This window comes from Somniosus microcephalus, chromosome 3, assembly GCF_052327205.1.
Source record: "Somniosus microcephalus isolate GS21.2 chromosome 3, FLI_Smic_1.0, whole genome shotgun sequence".
Taxonomy (NCBI): domain Eukaryota; kingdom Metazoa; phylum Chordata; class Chondrichthyes; order Squaliformes; family Somniosidae; genus Somniosus; species Somniosus microcephalus.
Window position 1 is genome coordinate 138,945,873 of NC_140989.1, and position 20,539 is coordinate 138,966,411.

Here is a 20,539-nt window from a genome sequence, read left to right on the forward strand (position 1 = left end):
CTCCTTCCTCCCCCCCCGTCGCTCCTCCTCGCTCCTTCCTCCCCCCTCGCTCCTCTCTCCTCCTTCCCCCCCTCGCTCCTCCTCCTCCTTCCCCCCCCTCGCTCCTCTCCTCCTCCTTCCCCCCCTCGCTCCCCTCCTCCTCCCCCCTCGCTCCTCCTCCTCCTTCCCCCCCCTCGCTCCTCCTCCTCCTTCCCCCCCCCTCGCTCCTCCTCCTCCTTCCCCCCTCGCTCCTCCTCCTCCTTCCCCCCCTCGCTCCTCCTCTCCTTCCCCCCCTCGCTCCTCCTCCTCCTTCCCCCCCTCGCTCCTCCTCCTCCTTCCCCCCCCTCGCTCCTCCTCCTCCTTCCCCCCCCTCGCTCCTCCTCCTCCTTCCCCCCCTCGCTCCTCCTCCTCCTTCCCCCCCTCGCTCCTCCTCCTCCTTCCCCCCTCGCTCCTCCTTCCTCCCCCCCTCGCTCCTCCTTCCCCCCCCTCGCTCCTCCTCTCCTCCCCCCTCGCTCCTCCTTCCCCCCCCCTCGCTCCTCCTTCCCCCCCTCGCTCCTCCTCCTCCTCCCCCCTCGCTCCTCCTTCCCCCCCCCTCGCTCCTCCTCTCCCCCCCCTCGCTCCTCCCTTCCCCCCCCCTCGCTCCTCCTTCCCCCCCTCGCTCCTCCTTCCCCGCACCTCGCTCCTCCTTCCCCCCCCTCCGCCTCCCTTCCCCCCCCTCGCTCCTCCTTCCCCCCCCTCGCTCCTCCTTCCCCCCCCTCGCTCCTCCTTCCCCCCCCTCGCTCCTCCTTCCCCCCCTCGCTCCTCCTTCCCCCCCCTCGCTCCTCCTTCCCCCCCCTCGCTCCTCCTTCCCCCCCCTCGCTCCTCCTTCCCCCCCCTCGCTCCTCCTTCCCCCCCCTCGCTCCTCCTTCCCCCCCCCTCGCTCCTCCTTCCCCCCCTCGCTCCTCCTTCCCCCCCCTCGCTCCTCCTTCCCCCCCCTCGCTCCTCCTTCCCCCCCCTCGCTCCTCCTTCCCCCCCTCGCTCCTCCTTCCCCCCCCTCGCTCCTCCTTCCCCCCCCTCGCTCCTCTTCCCCCCCCTCGCTCCTCCTTCCCCCCCTCGCTCCTCCGTCCTCCCCCCCCTCGCTCCTCCTTCCCCCCCCTCGCTCTCTCCTTCCCCCCCCCTCGCTCCTCCTTCCCCCCCCCTCGCTCCTCCTTCCCCCCCTCGCTCCTCCTTCCCCCCCCTCGCTCCTCCTTCCCCCCCCTCGCTCCTCCTCCCCCCCTCGCTCCTCCTTCCCCCCCCCTCGCTCCTCCTTCCCCCCCCTCGCTCCTCCTTCCCCCCCCTCGCTCCTCCTTCCCCCCCTCGCTCCTCCTTCCCCCCCCTCGCTCCTCCTTCCCCCCCCTCGCTCCTCCTTCCCCCCCCTCGCTCCTCCTTCCCCCCCTCGCTCCTCCTTCCCCCCCCTCGCTCCTCCTTCCCCCCCCTCGCTCCTCCTTCCCCCCCCTCGCTCCTCCTTCCCCCCCCTCGCTCCTCCTTCCCCCCCCTCGCTCCTCCTTCCCCCCCTCGCTCCTCCTTCCCCCCCCTCGCTCCTCCTTCCCCCCCCTCGCTCCTCCTTCCCCCCCTCGCTCCTCCTTCCCCCCCTCGCTCTCCTTCCCCCCCTCGCTCCTCCTTCCCCCCCCTCGCTCCTCCTTCCCCCCCTCGCTCCTCCTTCCCCCCCTCGCTCCTCCTTCCCCCCCCTCGCTCCTCCTTCCCCCCCTCGCTCCTCCTTCCCCCCCTCGCTCCTCCTTCCCCCCCCCCTCGCTCCTCCTTCCCCCCCTCGCTCCTCCTTCCCCCCCTCGCTCCTCCTTCCCCCCTCGCTCCTCCTTCCCCCCCTCGCTCCTCCTTCCCCCCCTCGCTCCTCCTTCCCCCCCTCGCTCCTCCTTCCCCCCCTCGCTCCTCCTTCCCCCCCTCGCTCCTCCTTCCCCCCCTCGCTCCTCCTTCCCCCCCTCGCTCCTCCTTCCCCCCCCCTCGCTCCTCCTTCCCCCCCTCGCTCCTCCTTCCCCCCCTCGCTCCTCCTTCCCCCCCTCGCTCCTCCTTCCCCCCCTCGCTCCTCCTTCCCCCCCTCGCTCCTCCTTCCCCCCCTCGCTCCTCCTTCCCCCCCTCGCTCCTCCTTCCCCCCCTCGCTCCTCCTTCCCCCCCTCGCTCCTCTTCCCCCCCTCGCTCCTCCTTCCCCCCCTCGCTCCTCCTTCCCCCCCTCGCTCCTCCTTCCCCCCCTCGCTCCTCCTTCCCCCCCTCGCTCCTCCTTCCCCCCCCCCTCGCTCCTCCTTCCCCCCCCCTCGCTTCCCTCCTTCCCCCCCCCCTCGCTCCTCCTTCCCCCCCTCGCTCCTCCTTCCCCCCCTCGCTCCTCCTTCCCCCCCTCGCTCCTCCTTCCCCCCCCTCGCTCCTCCTTCCCCCCCCCCCTCGCTCCTCCTTCCCCCCCCTCGCTCCTCCTTCCCCCCCCCTCGCTCCTCCTTCCCCCCCCCTCGCTCCTCCTTCCCCCCCCCTCGCTCCTCCTTCCCCCCCCCCCTCGCTCCTCCTTCCCCCCCCCCCTCGCTCCTCCTTCCCCCCCCCCCTCGCTCCTCCTTCCCCCCCCCCCTCGCTCCTCCTTCCCCCCCCCCTCGCTCCTCCTTCCCCCCCCCCCTCGCTCCTCCTTCCCCCCCCCCCTCGCTCCTCCTTCCCCCCCCCCTCGCTCCTCCTTCCCCCCCCCCCTCGCTCCTCCTTCCCCCCCCCTCGCTCCTCCTTCCCCCCCCTCGCTCCTCCTTCCCCCCCCCTCGCTCCTCCTTCCCCCCCCCCTCGCTCCTCCTTCCCCCCCCTCGCTCCTCCTTCCCCCCCCTCGCTCCTCCTTCCCCCCCTCGCTCCTCCTTCCCCCCCCTCGCTCCTCCTTCCCCCCTCGCTCTCCTCCCCCCTCGCTCCTCCTTCCCCCCCTCGCTCCTCCTTCCCCCCCCTCGCTCCTCCTTCCCCCCTCGCTCCTCCTTCCCCCCCCTCGCTCCTCCTTCCCCCCCCTCGCTCCTCCTTCCCCCCCTCGCCCTCGCTCCTCTTCCCCCCCTCGCTCCTCCTTCCCCCCCTCGCTCCTCCTTCCCCCCCTCGCTCCTCCTTCCCCCCCCCTCGCTCCTCCTTCCCCCCCCCCTCGCTCTCCTTCCCCCCCCTCGCTCCTCCTTTCCCCCCCTCGCTCCTCCTTTCCCCCCCTCGCTCCTCCTTTCCCCCCCTCGCTCCTCCTTTCCCCCCCCTCGCTCCTCCTTTCCCCCCCCTCGCTCCTCCTTCCCCCCCCCCCTCGCTCCTCCTTCCCCCCCCCTCGCTCCTCCTTCCCCCCCCTCGCTCCTCCTTCCCCCCCCCTCGCTCCTCCTTCCCCCCCCCTCGCTCCTCCTTCCCCCCCCCTCGCTCCTCCTTCCCCCCCCTCGCTCCTCCTTCCCCCCCCTCGCTCCTCCTTCCCCCCCCTCGCTCCTCCTTCCCCCCCTCGCTCCTCCTTCCCCCCCTCGCTCCTCCTTCCCCCCCCCCTCGCTCCTCCTTCCCCCCCTCCCTCGCTCCTCCTTCCCCCCCCCCCTCGCTCCTCCTTCCCCCCCCCCTCGCTCCTCCTTTCCCCCCCCCCTCGCTCCTCCTTTCCCCCCCCCTCGCTCCTCCTTTCCCCCCCCCTCGCTCCTCGCTTCCTCCCCCCCTCGCTCCTCCTTCCCCCCCCCCCCCTCGCTCTCTTTCCCCCACCCCCAGCCAGTTAAAAATAATTGCTTCAATTCCTCCTACATGTTGTGCTGCACTTATATTAGAAGACCACTACCTCCTTGCCTGAACCTTGGAGTGTGCTGTAGGTTCAACATATTTCCTTGACTAGCGAGACTTTTATTTTCCCTTATGACCTTGTGGCATCTGTGACTAATCAGCTCGTTGTCCCTGATCCTGCCACAGAATCCAGTTGTGGGTAGACCACACTTGAAAGTAACTTCGTAACAGAGTGCAATTTCTAAACTTGTGATCAATTTTCTGTCTTTAGTTTGTTTGAAGCAGAGATCTTTGTTTCAACATGAGATTAAAACTCAGTCAGCATTTAGGCTATTTAATAGTCTTTATCTGCACTCAGTTTTCTCAGATCAGAGGTCTTGATAGCATTCTTAATAGAGTAGGAACTCTCTGCCCATTTCGTATTACTGATCAAAATATTGGTTTTGTTTGAACATCACCGAAGAATAGCGAGCGTTGAAAAGCAGTAGTTTACTTTTTCTAAAAGAGACTTCTACGCTTCCCAAAACAGATATTAACGACTGTGAGAGTGATCCTTGCAAAAATGGTGGGACCTGCATTGACGGAGTCAACGTCTATCAGTGTATATGCCGTGAAGGATGGGAAGGAATCCTCTGTGAAATCAGTAAGTTGTGCTGCCTCATAATGGTTTTGCAGCTCTCAAATGTTCAGAACAAGATGCAGATTTTTTTTTTTTGTGATCTGTTCAATAAATAAATTTGTGAAGCAGTTGGTCCACTCCTAGCAATTTCTGTTTATACTCTTCAGTGTTGGTTGTATTCCTAAGAATAGAAGGTAGATAGTTTTAGCAAAACGGGATTTGGATGTGCAGGTTTCATGTATTTGCCAGATGGACATTACAACAACTTGGCATTTATACAGTGCCTTTAACATCGTAAAACGTCCAGTGCTTCACAGGAGCGACGATCAAACAAAATTTGACACTGAGCACATGAGAGATTGGTGATCAACAGCTTGGTCAAAGAGGTAGACTTTAAGGAGCGTCTTAAAGGAGGAGAGGGGGGGCGGTTTAGAGAGGAAATTCCAGAGCTTGGGGGGCCGCGGCAGCTGAAGGCGGGGCTGCCAATGGTGGAGTGATGAAACATCTGGGGTGTTGGAGGAGTGCAGAGATCTCAGAGGGTAGTAGAACTGGAGGAGGTTAGAGATGAGCAGGGTCGTGTGTAAGGGTGCACTTTTTAAATGGCACTGCTTGGTGTTTAATAGTGGTATCTCACAGCCTGATGCAGTATGAGCTTTATGTGCAGCTGTCAAGTTAGTTTTTGCTTTACTATTTTGCAGATATTAACGATTGCAGTATAAACCCATGCCAGAATGGAGGCAAGTGTCAGGATCTGGTGAATGATTTCTATTGTGAATGCAAGAATGATTGGAAAGGCAAAACCTGTCATTCTAGTAAGTGCTCTTAGTTTATTTCCCCTCCGTTTTGTTTAACTGCATTGAGGTTCTTGCATGAGAATGCAGCTCTTTTACCTGGTGTGGACAATTTTTAAACTTGCGGTGGTTTGCAGGGGATAGCCAGTGCGACGAAGCCACGTGCAACAATGGCGGGACGTGTTATGACGAAGGTGATACATTTAAGTGCATGTGCCCTCTTGGCTGGGAAGGTGCCACTTGCAACATAGGTAAGTATTTGTATGGTTTTTCATTTTTTAAGCTTCATTCGTGCACTTGGCCAAAATTGTAATTTTTATTTTTCTCCTGCCATCCCATAGCAAGAAATAGTAGCTGTTTACCAAATCCTTGCCAGAATGGCGGTACTTGCGTGGTCAGTGGAGATTCCTTTACTTGTGTCTGCAAAGAAGGCTGGGAAGGATTCACGTGCTCGCAGAGTGAGTATCAGCATTTTATGGCAGCAGAGGTATAAAAGATAGAAAACTGTTTTTGTTCCTGTTAATAGCCAAAAATTTAATACACCTTTTCCTTAAAGGAAATAAAGACCGTACATTTACGTAACGCCTCATCCCATTGCCAAAACATCCCAATGTGCTTCACACAGCAAATAACCTTTTTGGAGTGCAGTGAGTTTTATGCAGGCAAATGATAATGGGCCATAATTTGCTGTCAAAATAACGGTGAGGCTAATGGCGCTTGCTGTTATTTATGCGCAAATGGTAAAGCAACCTCAGGCGAGGGGCAGATGCACGGTTAAAAGTGGAAATAAAAAAGTTGGCTTCACGAAAACGGCATCTCGCTATCTGGCTCTCCATATTGAACGGTGTGAAGTTGCTGTATCTGCGCGGTAGACAAGAACTAAACTCGCCACAGTTAAAACTTGTCCATTTCGGTCTAATTACCCTTTTAACAACGTGATAACTGCTAATCACTGCCAAATCAAGCTCTCTGGCACTGAAAATTAACTATTACAAGCGTGGAGTCTCTCTCCTGCAGGTTTTAATTGCTATTGGAAATTTTGAAAATTGTTTCTCTCAATCCAATCTTCCTTTCCCTCTTTCTTTTTCTGTATCTGATTTGACATTGAATTCACCCACTCTAATTTACACTTTCCTCTCCGTCCTTGAGCTGTTAATTTCGCAATCCTTCAATTTGATTGGTTAAGGAGATACACAGTTGCTTGTCCTGTTCACTTGGGTCCCAGATGCCCGGTTTCCTTCACTGAGCCGTTACCAGCTCGCGCTTTCAACAACTTGCCACGCAAAAAATGTAGAAACCTAAACGTACAAGGGCAAGTCTAATTAACGACCGATGTCATTTGATTCACTCCTACAGTAAAATCTGGCCCGGTATCTTAAATCTATGTTCTAATCTCACCAGCATGTTTATGTTCTCTTCTGGGCTTTGTTTTTGTGAAGGCTGGCAAAATAAGCATTTTAACTGCGACTCTGCCAGATCTAATAGCAATCCATTTTACTGCCCAGTACTAGACCTGTGCCTGGGAGAGACACAAATTACATAAATGAATGCAGATGTGATCTTGTTCCCAACATTCTTGGCTGATCAGCGAAATGTCTGCTTCCACTCATTTCTTCCTGTTAGTTACTTTACAAGGACTGCCTCCCTATGCGCACATCTGTCAAAATGTATTTAGCAAAGTCCATGGTGAAAGCCTGGAATCCATTCAGAAGGGTAACAGCCTATTTGACAAACAGTAAATGACTTCCTACACTTTAATCAGAGGCCTGTTAACAAGTAATCACCTTAGGCACTAGTGCAGTGGAAAATTTGTGTTTCACAAGTCGCAGAGACTTCTTATCATTAAAACTTAAATTTTTCATTTTTTTCTAGATACAAATGACTGCAACCCACACCCATGGTAAGTGAGTTTTTTTTAATGTATTAGATTTGATTCTTCTCTGCTTGTGTGATTTATAGTCTCTCCGTGTCTAACGTTAACTTTGTAATTAACAGTTACAACAGTGGCACCTGTGTGGATGGCGAGAACTGGTATCGGTGTGAATGTGCACCTGGCTTTGCGGGACCAGACTGTCGGATAAGTGAGTATTAAAATATGGCATCACTACTTTGCTTTTTAAGGCTTGTGCTTTTATTACTGAATCCTTCTTAATCGTATTGGCCGAGAGGTGATATTAATGAACAGTAAATGTGAGTAGTTGTAGAATGAGCTCAACGCTAACCCCTTATTTGCATCACATTTACTTCAAAGCTGTTCAGTTATTGTATTCCAATTGTGTTGTGGGACTGGAGATTAGCTAATGTAGCACCTTTTAGTTCAAGAAGGGAGGATAAACCAGTTAACTACAGACCTGTTTGTCTAACTTTGGTTGTACGCGAACTCTTAACATCCCTAATTCAAGATTAAAATTAGTGAGCATTTGGAACTGCATAATCCAGGATTTTCAGCATGGAATTTTTAAAGGCAAGTCATGTTTGAAAACTTATTGGTCATTTCTTAAAAAAAAAAACTACTTTTGGATAGATAAAAGAAATCCAGTAGATGGATAAGTTCACGCAAGCATCTTACTAGAAAAATTCAAGTGTATGGTATAGGAGTAAGTGTAACAGTGTGGATAGGAAGTTGGTTTATGGATAGGAAACCGAGCTGGGGTAAATGGGTGTTGCTCTGACTGGAGGCTTGGAAGTGATTTGGGATCAATGAGCACAATCTCAAATTTGCCAATGACCTAAAAGTAGCAAGGAGGTACTGTAAAAGACTTGAAGACATGAGTTAGTGGAATGGGCAGACAGGTGGCAGATGCAATTTAATGTGGATAAGTAAAATATTTTTATATCTAATGTTAACTCTTATTTATTATGCCATCGATCCAGCAAGTGAGCGTTCTGTAATCAACATTTATTTAACTAAAACCCAGCCCTGAAGTACTTGCATGTCCTAAACTACCTCTGTCACTATAATCCTAACTAGTGCTATTTCTGCACTGTTTTTCATCCTTTTACTCTGTCCTACTTGAAAGCTGGGATAGGAGATTCCTGCTGCTAATTATTATCCTGTGCTCCCATCCCGCCCTTTCTTTGTTTACTGGGAATAGGCGCGACTGTGATGCCACTGTGGTAAAATAGACTGCTGACTTTCACTGTCGCTCATTATTGAGGCTCACCAGAGGGTGCACAGCTCCTGTTGGAAGTACCCAATCAGCGAGTCGTTACCTAGAGGAGGGGTGGGAGGCAAAAATCAAAACAAAATATTTCTTTCGGAACTGGCTGATTTATTTGTCTTCTCTGCATTTTTATGATAGATTCATAGAAACTTACAGCGCAGAAGGAGGCCATTCGGCCCGTCATGCATGTGCTGGCTCTTTGAAAGAGCAGTCGTGCTTAGTCTCCGGAGTGTTCTTGGCAATTACCAGCCTGGAACTTGGCTATTTGCAGCACTCCAGACCATTGCAAGTTTTAAAAAATATATATTTTGTAGCAAGGGAACATTGCTTTTAAAGTCAGTTATTTTGGACAAAATTTGAAAGTAACATCCTTCTGATATGTGCCTGATCACTTGAGTTAGTGAAAGGTTACAACCAAAAATGAGATTTTAAACTTCACTTGTGACTGACAATTGAGTAGCACAATTGCTTTTAAATGCCTTTGTCTCACAGTGAAACAATTACACTTTCAGACATCAATGAGTGTCAGTCTTCCCCCTGTGCTTATGGAGCTACATGTGTAGATGAAATCAATGGCTATCGCTGTATTTGCCCTCCAGGACGAAGTGGCCTAAGGTGTCAAGAAGGTAAAACCTGTCTCCAAACATATTGGATATGAATATATCCCTGAATATAGAAGATTATGGGGTGATCCAATTGAAGTGTTTAAGATGATTAAAGGATTTGATAGGGTAGATAGAGAAATTAATCCCAGAACAAGTTGGCGTAACCTTAAAATTAGAGCTAGGCCATTCAGGGGTGATGTCGGGAAACACTTCTTCACAGTGGAAATCTGGAACTCTTCCCCACCCCAACAAGCTGTTGAGGCTGGGGGTTAACTGAAAATTTCAAAACTGAAATTAGTTATTTTTAAGTATATTGAGGGTTATGGAACCAAGGCGGGTGGATGGAGTTCAGATTAGCCATGATTTCATTGAATGACAGAACAGGCTCGAGAGGCTGAATAGCCTACTCCTGTTCCTAGGCCCGAGCGTAACTATTTTTCCATGCAATAGTGTATGTTTTAAAGTAAGACGTGTTGCATTTACAGTGAAGAGGGTTTTAGTATAGTGGTTTCCTTCTGCATCAGAATGAATTTAACATTGTTCTTAAACTGGCTGTCATGATGTATGGGTTGGATGTTGAAGGAGGGAAAGAATTGGTTTGGGGGGTGGAGTTCTGAATTCAAGTATGCAAAATTTCTGTTGAGCATTTGCATGTTATGTTTTTTTTCTAAATATTCTTTAAATCAAGTTCTTTAGTTTTAATCTTCATCTCACCCTGCATCATGTAGTTACAGGGAGAGCTTGCATTCTGAAAGATAGCGTTGTATCACATGGAGCTAAATGGGAAGAAGACTGCAATGGATGTCAGTGTCACAATGGCAGAGTTACGTGTACAAAGGTATGACGAGTGCAAAAAGAGCCCTTTGAATCTGTGAAAATGAAGTGAAATTACTTAAATCTAATAATAAAAGAAACAAACAAAATGGTGGGAGAGAGGAAGGAGATCAGAGTAACTGTGAACTTAGATTTGGCCCTTTCCCAGCAGTGGCAAGGTAGCTGCTGGCTCCTCCTGTTTGCATCACTAAACACATCTATAGTTCTGCTGTTGGGAGAAGGGAGTGGCTTTAGCAACATATAAACCAGGGAAGCTGGCCCACAGTGTCACACTCCCAAATTAATGAGCATCAAAAGAAAATGAGCAGGGCTGATAATTGGAAGGTAAAATAAAAGTGTGAGGATTGCAGAAACCTCTTATAAATAAAAAAAACTGGTGAAAAAGTATTTAAAAAGGATTAACTGATGAGCTAATCTTGGAGCTAACCTTTGGTGCCTAGGTTGAATGCGAACATTTAGCCATATTCTACATATTCAAGCTACTTGCAGCTAGCTGAGAATTTTTGCCCTTTTTAGGTACTGGAATTTCAAGTATCCATTGAATTGCATATTTGCCTTTCTGCCTTCCATCAGTCCTAATGAAGGGTCATTCAGTTGGCTCCCTATCGGGTGTGAAAGCATGGTTGAGTGATCTCTTATCTTTCTCTCAGGCCCTGCCCTTGTGGCTCATATATCCTCTTCCTGCTCCCAACTCCAATCAGCTGATCTGAAATAAGTATTTGTGTCTGGGGAATTGAATTTGGATGATCTTGATCATGTTCATAAGATTGAGCAAGAAAATGTATGCTCTAGTATGGAATGAAACTAGGAAATGAAGTGGTGATCTATAAAACTATTGAGTTGAATTTGTCACAGGATGAATAAAGTGTAGATTTTTGTTTACAAAATCTGCACACTGCAATTGGCAAGATGTTTTTAAGGGCTGCGTGAGAACCATGCTTTAAAATTACAGCAATAAGCTCCAGAAATTACTTTTGAAGAATATTTTTACAAGAACATGCTCCTCCTGCCAAGCAGATAATGAATTTGATAAATTCTGTCTTGTAGATGTGGTGTGGACCTAAACCTTGCAGAGTGCATGGGAAAGGCCGTGGCGATTGTCCAGCATGGCAAACCTGTCTCCCTGTTCAGGATGACCACTGCTTTGTTCCTCCATGTGTGGGCTTGGGCGAATGCTCGTCAAGTCGGCCGCCAACGAAAACCAGATGCCAGCCCAACACTGATTACCTTGACAGTACTTGTGCCAAGATCACTCTTGCTATTAACAAGGAGATGCTACGACCGGTATGTAACGTCAAACTATTTTGAGATAAATACCAAGTGGCTTTTTAAATGCAGAATATTTTTTATTGATGTGATAACATGGGAACAGGTGGAGACCATTCAGTCCCTCGAGCCTGTTCTACCATTCAATGAGATCATGGCTGATCTGTTGTCAGTTGTGGCTCAGTGGGTAGCACTCTTGCCTCTGAGTCAGAAGGTTGTGGGTTCAAGTCCCACTCCAGAGACTTGAGCACAAAAACCTAGGCTGACACTCCAGTGCAGTACTGGGAGTGCTGCACTGTCGGAGGCGCCGTCTTTCGGATGAGATGTTAAACAGACGTCTGCTCTCTCGGGTGGACGTAAAAGATCCCATGGTGCTGTTCAAAGAAGAGCAGGGGAGTTATCCCCGGTGACTTGACCAATATTTATCCTTCAATCAACATAACAAAAACCAGATTATCTGGTCATTATCACATTGCTATTTGTGGGAGCTTGCTGTGTGCAAATTGGCTGCTGCGTTTCCCACATTACAACAGTGACTACACCTCAAAAGTACTTAATTGGCTGTAAAGCGCTTTGAGACATCCGGTGGTTGTGAAAGGTGTTATAGAAATGCAAGTTAAGTTATTCTTTTTATCCTAACTCCACTTACCTGCCTTGGCTCCATATCCCTTAATACCCTTGGCTAGCAAAGATCTAGCGATCTCCGATTTAAAAAAATATATATATTAATTGAGCTAGCGTCTACTGCATTTTGTGAGTGTTCCACACTTCTACCACACTCCACCTGAAGTGTTTTCTAACTTCTCACCTGAATGGCCTAGCTCTGATTTTTAAGGTTATGTTCCCTTGCCCGAGACTTCCCCTCACTAGCTGAAAATGTTTCTTTCTATCTACCCGATCAATTCTATTTAAAATCCTAAAAAATAACCCAAATCAAATCACCTCTTAACCTTCTATATTCCAGGGAGTATTTGTAATGTTAGTGACTAGTTCTACATTTTCCTTATGTCCATTCTAGCTGTATCAAAGTATCTACCCGATATTATCTGACGGTTTGATTTATTTTAGGGTGTCACCATTGAACAAATTTGTGTGGAACTGAGGCGTCTGCAGGTTTTGCGTAACCTTTCAGTGGAGCATTCACTTTATCTCGTCTGTGAGCAAACCCACTCTGCTGCGAATGAGATTAACGTGGCAATAGTAAGTATTTCCCTGCATCATAAAGTTTCAATAGGACCTGGTGTCAATAAGTTCAGGTGGTTAAAGTTTATTTTTTACTCTCTTCCCCAGTCAGTGGAGAATTCACTCCAGGAAACTAATCCAATCAAGGATATAACTGAAAAAATTACTGATGTTATCAGTAAACGTGATGGAAACAACACTATCCTTGCAGCTATCGCAGAGGTTCGAGTCCAAACAATGCATGAACCCCTTAAGCCAGGTAAGATTCAGTGCAACTTGGGAGTTTAGAAAAAGATAACACTAAAGCTCAAGTTGCCTGAGGCATTTTCCCATAAGGATGGGGACAAAAACAGCTACGACAGCCTGGGTTGCTTACCGTACCTACTGGCAGTTGGTTGTAGATTGGGATTGATGTGTGCATGAGAGCAGGGTGTTTGCTGCCCTTTCCCAAAGAGAAAGCCGCTTCTTATGCAAAATCTACCTTGGCACCAGATAATCGGGTCTTCAATGCCTATCTGACAAATCGGCAAACGTGGTTCTGTATTTAGATAAGGGCGTACTTAATAACTGGACAACAATGTTACCAGTCAGCCACAACACCTCATGCACTTGTTTGTTTTCACCCCCTCTTTCCCCTCCAAAACAAAACCTTCTGTGTTTTGCCTTCCAAACCGAACTTTCCCAGGGATGGCCGGAGCCACTACATCACTTTCTCGCAGCGCAGTCCCTCGTTGTAATAGCATGAGAAGTTAGGGAACTTGTGTGTAACTTTATCTTTTTAGAATTTTCTGCCCGTCTCTCTTGAAAAGCACCGACCCTATCGTAAGGTTCCCAGACAGCTTTTTACTGCCTCGCCTAACTTGGCTCGTAGTCTGATATTGTCGGCAGGCTGTGTAATGCTGGAAGTTATTGCTAGATCCCGTCCTCGCTTGACATTCATGTGCATGTGTTTCAGCGGGTGTCGCTGGCCTGTGATCGGCAGTGTGAACCCACGGGGTACTGGGCTAATTGTAGCAATCCAATTGCTGCCCTGGCTGAGATAAGCCAACTCGGTGTTGACTGAGGATCAGCACCAATTTGCATTTATACAGCGCCTTTAATGTTGTAAAATGTCTCGAGGTGCTTCACAGGAGCATTGCCGAACAAAATTTGACACCGAGCCACGTGAGATATTAGGACAGGTGACCAAAAGCTTGGACAGAGGTAGGTTTGAAGGAGCGTCTCAAAGGAAGGAAGAAAGAGGGGTTTAGGGGGGGAATTCCAGAGTTTAGAGCCTTGTCAACTGAAAGCACAGCCAGCAATGGTGGAGCGATTTAAAATCAGGGCGCTCAAGAGGCCAGAATTGGAAGAGCGCAGAGATCTCGGAGGGTTGGAGGAGATTAGAGATGGGGAGGGGCGAGTCCATGGAGGGATTTATTCCAAGACCATCTGGTTTCTATGGCTCATGCATTTTTCAGTGAAGGCATCAGGAGCTCCTAAAAATACAAGTTTTGGTTCCCGTTGTCTAACTGCATTCTGTTCTTATTGCAGATTTCCTGATCCCCTTGCTGAGCTCGGTGATCACCGTTGTTTGGGTCTGTTGCTTCGTGATGTTGTTTTTCTGGTGGATACGACGTCGAAGGAAACAGAGCAGTCCTACTCCCACGGCATCTGATGACACCACAAACAATGTCCGAGAGCAGCTGCATCAAATAAAGAACCCCATCGAGAAGCACGGAACGAATAGTTCCACCAGCAAAGACTACGAAAACAAAAATTCGAAAATTGCCAAAATAAGGACGCATAACTCAGAGCTTGAAGAAGTGGATGTAGACAAGCACCAACAAAAGACGAGGTTTTCCAAACAGCCGGCCTACACACTGGTGGACAGAGATGAAAAACCAGCACAAGGCACTCCTACAAAAAATCCGAATTGGACAAATAAGCAAGATAACAGAGACTTAGAAAGTGCACAGAGCTTGAGTCACATGGAATACATTGTATAGCAGTCAGCGGTGCTGCCTATTTAATATTAGATGCACAGCCTTTTGCTATCCCTGAAGGCTCAAAGTCATAGTTCCTAAATTGTTCTGTAATATTTGAGTGTAAAGGGTATTATCTACAAAGAATCCCTATGTTCGTTCAAGTTAAGACAAACTGACTTACACTGGCATTGATAGTTGCTGTGGTTGGCTGAGATTACACGTGCTGCATCTCACGTCTATGCAAAACTAGTCAAAGTGCCCTAATGTAAATTCAGTTGCAGTTGATGCATTGCTGAAGCATTCTGTAATTCAATCGCAGTCTAATTAGGATTCCTTGCTCTTTTGAACTGAAACCCAGTTGGAGGCGTTTGCCTGGTCCCAATTTAATTTAAGATGGTGAATTTTTATTTATTTTTTACTGGCTCTAATTTCTCAGTATTGTTAAGTTATGTATAATAGGTTTGACTTAGTTAGTCTAGTTCTGTATTTGAAAGTGCCTTTTCAGCTGGGAACCACAGCAATCATCAAAATCCAAGATGATATTTTTTTTGTTGGGCGTGGGCACAAATGTCAGCAGTTGCTATTCAGATGAAGAATTTAATTGAAAAAAAAAGGCCAAGTGTTTATGATTTTGTATAAATGTAAATACTTTTTTTAATTAATCACTGTGTATATTTGATTTAATAACTTAAATAATCAAGAGCCTTAAATACCATTCCTCTTATTTATATGTATGTTTAGATTTGAAGGTTTTTGATAGCTTTGTAAGCTTATGGCTCCTTTATTTTTGATGAATTGTTTTTGTGTTTCAGTAATGTTGCCTTCATGCCAAATTTGAGGTGTGCTCTAGATGCAGAATAGATTATTTTTTAACACTAGGATTGGCCGTGTGCCTTGGAACTCTTTTGTACAATGTCAGACATTTTGGATCAATTTCTATAGCCTCACTTCAAGCTCTTTATTTTGGCCAGGATTATTTTTTTTGTATGCATCAATTTGAGGACGAGCGGAGAGCATTAGACTATAATGCTTTGATATTTGCTGCTTTAAAGTTTAAAACATTTGAGTGACAGGCAGACAGTCTGCAACAAGATACACGTGTAAGGGAACAAATTAACACATTTACTTTTGTGTAACTGAAATGTGAGTGGTTGCATGTAAAAAAAAAAAAAAAAAATTTAAAAAAAATTTAAAAAATATATTGAATAACTCTAGATAGTGCATTTGAGTTAAAAGCACAGCACAACAACTTTGTTTTGTAAATCCTGATCTTTCACCATGGATATAATATTGAACCACTTGTAGATTTGATTTTTGTAATAACATACCTGCAGTTTAGGAAGTATTCAAATAATAAGCTAGCTGTTGAATACTTGAATGGTAGATTTCTCCAGTGAGATCACCATGTAGAAATGCCATGTCACACTGCCTGCATTACTTGAGGAAATCCAAGTGCTTCTGCAATCAATAGAGATCTGAAAAGGCTTTTAAACATGGTAATCTCATTGGTGAAACCTTGATCATGATGTTTTCTTGTGTATTGTGACATTAGTGTTATATGAACATGAGGATGCATCTTTGTGTTGCCTCCTGGCAATAAATTTTGGAAATTAATATTTATTAAATATTTTGATACAACAATGCACTACTGTTGTGTGCTTTCTTTTCAAAATGTGCATGCATTTCCATAATTTCTAAAACATGAGCATTACACGATCAGTTCTAAAATGTGCCCCTTAGATTTACCCAGTTCTGAAATTTTGTTTCGGCTAGATTGCAAAATGACATTATTGGTAATCCCGGTACTTTTGTACCTTGAGCTCTCACTGACTTGTAGAGCGAATTGCAACTCACTCAATGTTTTGGAACTGTAATGTATCTTTTGGTTAGAAAAATGCTGGGTTATTAGCAAGGAGCTTTTTGTCAAGTAGATCAGCCAGTTACATGACTATTACTTTGTAATTTTCTACAAATCTTACACTTTTTCTCCAATTGCATTCTCTTGCATTGGCTACATTTACTTTAGTTGTTGGTCTTCTGACCAATTGGATGACAGGACACCATTTCTAAGTGGACAAGTTGCTGCAGTACCTCTTGTACTTTTTTTTGATGTTCCTGTCAGCTGCCTGCAAGAGTTTGTTACTCTGTGTAGTGTAATAGCTGGTTTAAGAATTGGCTTTCCATAATTTGGTTTGTAGTTGCATAAATATTTTGTTAAGCAAGTTGTATGTTACTTTCAAATTCTTACTGTCCAGCTTCTCCCAATTTGATTGTGTAATAATCACTGCTTGCCAACTGTTTAATTCTTTGTAACATGTCTGTATGTTGTGACTTTTTCTTGTGCCCATTTTCTGGAAAATCCCAATAAAGTTTTTGAAAAGAAATATTCTGATTTTTATGAAAGATTTTGCTCTTAAATAAGGCTACCATTCAGTTTGTCCAATTTATTATTTGTTTGTAAGGGGTTGATGGTGTGGAGAGAATGTGATGAGGAAAGAAGGGAATTGTGTAATCCAACAGATCTTTGGATTAGAACAGTTTTACAACCTGTTGTGCATTCTAGTAATTCAGAAACAATGATGCATGTGCTCCAACTCATTCATAACATAGCAGCAGAGCTGGATGACCAACTGTACTGATTTACATTAGGCAGTAGTGAATGGGGCATGTTTAACAATCAAAATTGACAAATTGCACATGACCAGATGACCTCAATAGAAAAGAATTCCAGATTGCTAGTGATGAGTTCATCCATCTTTTCTCTCCTGCTCCATGGCCAACTGAAATCATAAACAGTAAAACTTGAGCTTTGAAATAATAAACAAAATGGGCACTGCAGAATAAAATGACTGCTCATCACTTGTATAAGCACTTGCTGCAATTGAGGACAATTGTAACATTATTGTACTGAAGATACCCAAGACTGAAGTGCTGTTGTACATTCAATGTTGTAAACTGGGGGGTAGGGGGTGGTGGTGGTAACAGTTTACCGCTGCACTCTGTATTTCTTGTAATGTTTTTATTTTAGAAACCATGCTTTCACTCAATTCTTTGAGTGTCTACTTGTTGCTGCACTGCAAGAGTGGAGGAGTTTCACTAGCTTTTTAGTTAACCTGGTTTAGGGGTTGATCTGCATATCCTTCCTCAACAATTTTAAGCCATTAATTGATATTTGCTCATAGTTTGGAGAAATGAAAGTTGTCAGTTGATTCACATGCACTGTGCTGGCAGTGCTGTAAAGGCAGTTGCCTTCTAACCTATGGTCTCTGAGTCTTGCTGCTGATAGAATTTAGACTATGTGCCACATGTGTATGTTCTCTGCCAGACTGTTAACTTGCCCTCTAAGTGAAGTTTAAAACAAAAATTTCTAATTTTGACCCTGGTAAATCTAATTCTATACTTTGGGAGAACTGATTTTTAAAAGCCATAAAATAAAGGTAATACTCCATGACTTACCATGACAGATATTTTGTGATTATTAAAAGTCTCTTTTACAAATACTGCTAGGTTAAAGTCAGGGCTGATAGTGGTGTGTGCACAAGTTTCCTGGTGTAATTGATCAGTATGGAATTTGCACCTTAATCAAGGACAACGCAAAGTTGGTGTTCTGTAACCTAATGTGAAAATATGCTGGTTAAAAAGACAAATCATCTTTCTCTTCACCACCCACTGCCCCCCAATTGTTTACTCTCTGCTTTTGGAACCAAGCTCCTGGTTTTATTTGTATAGTTTAAAAGTTGGGTATTGTATTACCTTCCAGGCACCGATCCCTATGTTATACAGTAATTGTGTGAAGAGATCATGGGGCCAGAAATTTGGGTCCCCACGGGTGAGTACGCGCTGGGTACTCGCGCGTAGGCCCAACGAAAGTGCTGGTTTCGTGCATGCGTGGGAAACCAGAACTTTCGTTCCCTTAAAGGAAGGGGTTCACGGGTCGAACGCGTGCGCCGGAGAGGCAGCGCGTACGCCTGGAACTACCTTTTTTACAGGTTTCTCCGGGAGGGTAAGTCTCCAGCAGCTACGCTTTAAAACATTTTTTCCTCAAGTTTATTATTTTTAAATATTTTAAAGAAAGGTAAGTTTATTTTTAGCCCTGTTAAAAACTAATTAATGTTTTCAAATTTAAATTATTCAAGTTATTATGGAATTGTTATTTTTAAAAATGTGATTTTTAAAAAATTTAATTGAAGTTTGTTTTGGGGCCGAACTGTATTCATAGATTTGACAGGTCTTCCTGTCAAATCTATGAAGAGATTTCCTGCTACGATTGGCTCTCCATGGCACATGTGATCCCAGGGGACGCTTCGAACTAACTGCACCCTATGAATACGCAAGCACTGCGTGCCGGCAGTTGGAGCAGGCCCAGGATCGGAATCCCACGCGAGCCCACAGCACAACAGCCGGCGCGGTAGGTAAGTGCAAGTCGGGGGCTTGAACCCGCGGGAAGCCTCCAACCTGAATTTTCATGTGTTTGAAGCAATGATTACTGATGCTTGTATTCCTACAAGCTATAGTGAGATGAGAAGTGAAATGCTTGGTAAGGCAACCATCATTAAGTTTTAAGTTTTCTGCTGTAGGGGGTGGTGTGGTGTGGGGTGGCCCGTGTGCCCAGTCAGTTATGCCTCTGAGCGGTTCAAATCGCTCCCATGCCCCTCGGTTCTAGACACCGGACTTAAGTACAGGCGGCGATACAGAAAAGACTCGAGTAGACAGGTGGTTTGGATGTAAGCAAAACCAAGATTTTTATTGAAGAACACAATCTTATGAAAAGTTACTAGTATAAGCTTTACAGGCGAATACAAAATAACTATACTTATACAGGGAATGGGGAACACATGGCACATCAATGGAAAATAAACTATCTTAACAATCCCCTTATCTCACCCCTATACCTAACCAGATTAATCTGAGGGGTCAGAATTCATGCTCTCCAATCTCAGATCTGCTGAATTCAAACAGCGGTGGGGCTTGGGGTTCGCTCTTTGTGCTCTCCGGGGCCTGCCGTCATCACGTGGTTTCGGGGTGCTGCAAGGGCGTTGTCCTGGTACAAGTAGTGCTTGGGTACTTTACCTCACCGGGATGATGGTTCCTCTTCCTCGGCCGGCAGTTGGAGTTTGCATGAAGATAGTCGCAGGTCAGCTGGACTGAAGGCCTGATTATTCGAAACTTTTCTTCAATCGTCTTTCCATTCGCCTTCTTCACCACCTCACCTCGTCGTGCCTGGCCTGGTTTGTCCGTGTCCGCCTGGCGCAATGCCGGGCGTCCCTGATGGAATGGGGAAGGCACGGGCAGTGGCCGGGCGGTAAGCACGGGACGGGGGAAGAGCAGTAACCACGAGGGCGAGGGGCTGGGGCAGAGAGAGAAGGTTGCCAGTGGGCCTACAATTATACTCCTTCGGATGGCCCTTATCTGCGCGTCAAATCAGGTTAGTTCTTTGTCCCAATCTTGGCGGGCTATTTTAAATAATGGTAGCAATCTACACTAACTGGTTTTAGATGGCCGGTAATCGCATCTACTGGCCTGATAATTGACTTGTTTTATTAATACATCTTAATGGACCTGTCCAGCCTCGATGGCTTCCTTAAGCTGTTCCCAATTATTTATGCAAACTGCTTGATGGCCTTAACTATAGGCCTAACTGGGTTTTGATCTGTCTCCAATTTGGTCTAATACATGATTCAAAGTCCTGTCTGGTTTTCAAAATGCAAAGTCTCTCTTCACAGAAACTGCAGCTTTGGTTTCGATTTCTCCACAAGCTGCCTGTGCCGCAGAGTCCAAGTTTTTAAAATCTCACAGGCTTTCTGCCACGAGGTGCGGATGCCATCGTGGGTACCCTTTTTCATTAAAATGTCCATGCAGTGTCCCTTTTCTTATTAATAACCTTTGGGGAAATGTAGAAATTTTGCACATCTTACACTTCTTTCCCCCCTCCCCGTGATACTAAAACTTGAAGTATTATACTTTTACAAGATGAGCAAAAATTTTCTGACCCTCCATAGACAACCTTCCCCTGTAATTACGTATCTAATATACCCACGACACATGCACTTTCCATTCCGTGAAAATGTAGTGTACATCAGCATACAGAGAGCAAACTACAGACTTTACACACATCCAAGCATGGAGGGGGTCCAACACCCCTGCACCACTTGGTATACATACATCTTTATTAAACGTGTCGCAAAAAAACAACAAAAACCTTTTATTAAAAACAACAAACACCAAAAAAACAACAACCTTTAATCAAAATACAAGGAAAAGACTTAAACAGGCATATCTCCCTCCACATTTACATAATGTTTCTTCCAGATCTTCTGGTTACGGAATTCTAACAACTGACCTTTTCCCTTACATTGAATGAAAACTAGATGCAACACTATCCCTAACTGGCAAACCATGAGAATGTGGGAAGCCAGTCTGATCCACGAAGGGACCT

The 20,539-nt window shown here is 46.8% G+C and overlaps 1 protein-coding gene across 1 annotated transcript in view; it reads left to right on the forward strand.

Annotated features, from left to right (window-relative positions):
* jag1b (jagged canonical Notch ligand 1b) overlaps positions 1-16,487 on the forward strand; it is a 44,858-nt gene extending 28,371 nt beyond the window's left edge. Inside the window, exons 14-25 of the mRNA XM_085977766.1 lie at positions 4,147-4,321; positions 4,996-5,109; positions 5,226-5,339; positions 5,430-5,546; positions 6,961-6,988; positions 7,084-7,169; positions 8,765-8,878; positions 9,586-9,695; positions 10,739-10,975; positions 12,026-12,157; positions 12,248-12,398; positions 13,670-16,487. Of these exons, the coding sequence (XP_085833892.1) occupies positions 4,147-4,321; positions 4,996-5,109; positions 5,226-5,339; positions 5,430-5,546; positions 6,961-6,988; positions 7,084-7,169; positions 8,765-8,878; positions 9,586-9,695; positions 10,739-10,975; positions 12,026-12,157; positions 12,248-12,398; positions 13,670-14,124 (1,833 nt within the window). The 3' untranslated portion in view covers positions 14,125-16,487. The remainder of the gene's footprint in view (positions 1-4,146; positions 4,322-4,995; positions 5,110-5,225; positions 5,340-5,429; positions 5,547-6,960; positions 6,989-7,083; positions 7,170-8,764; positions 8,879-9,585; positions 9,696-10,738; positions 10,976-12,025; positions 12,158-12,247; positions 12,399-13,669) is intronic.
* The last annotated feature ends 4,052 nt before the right edge of the window (positions 16,488-20,539 follow it).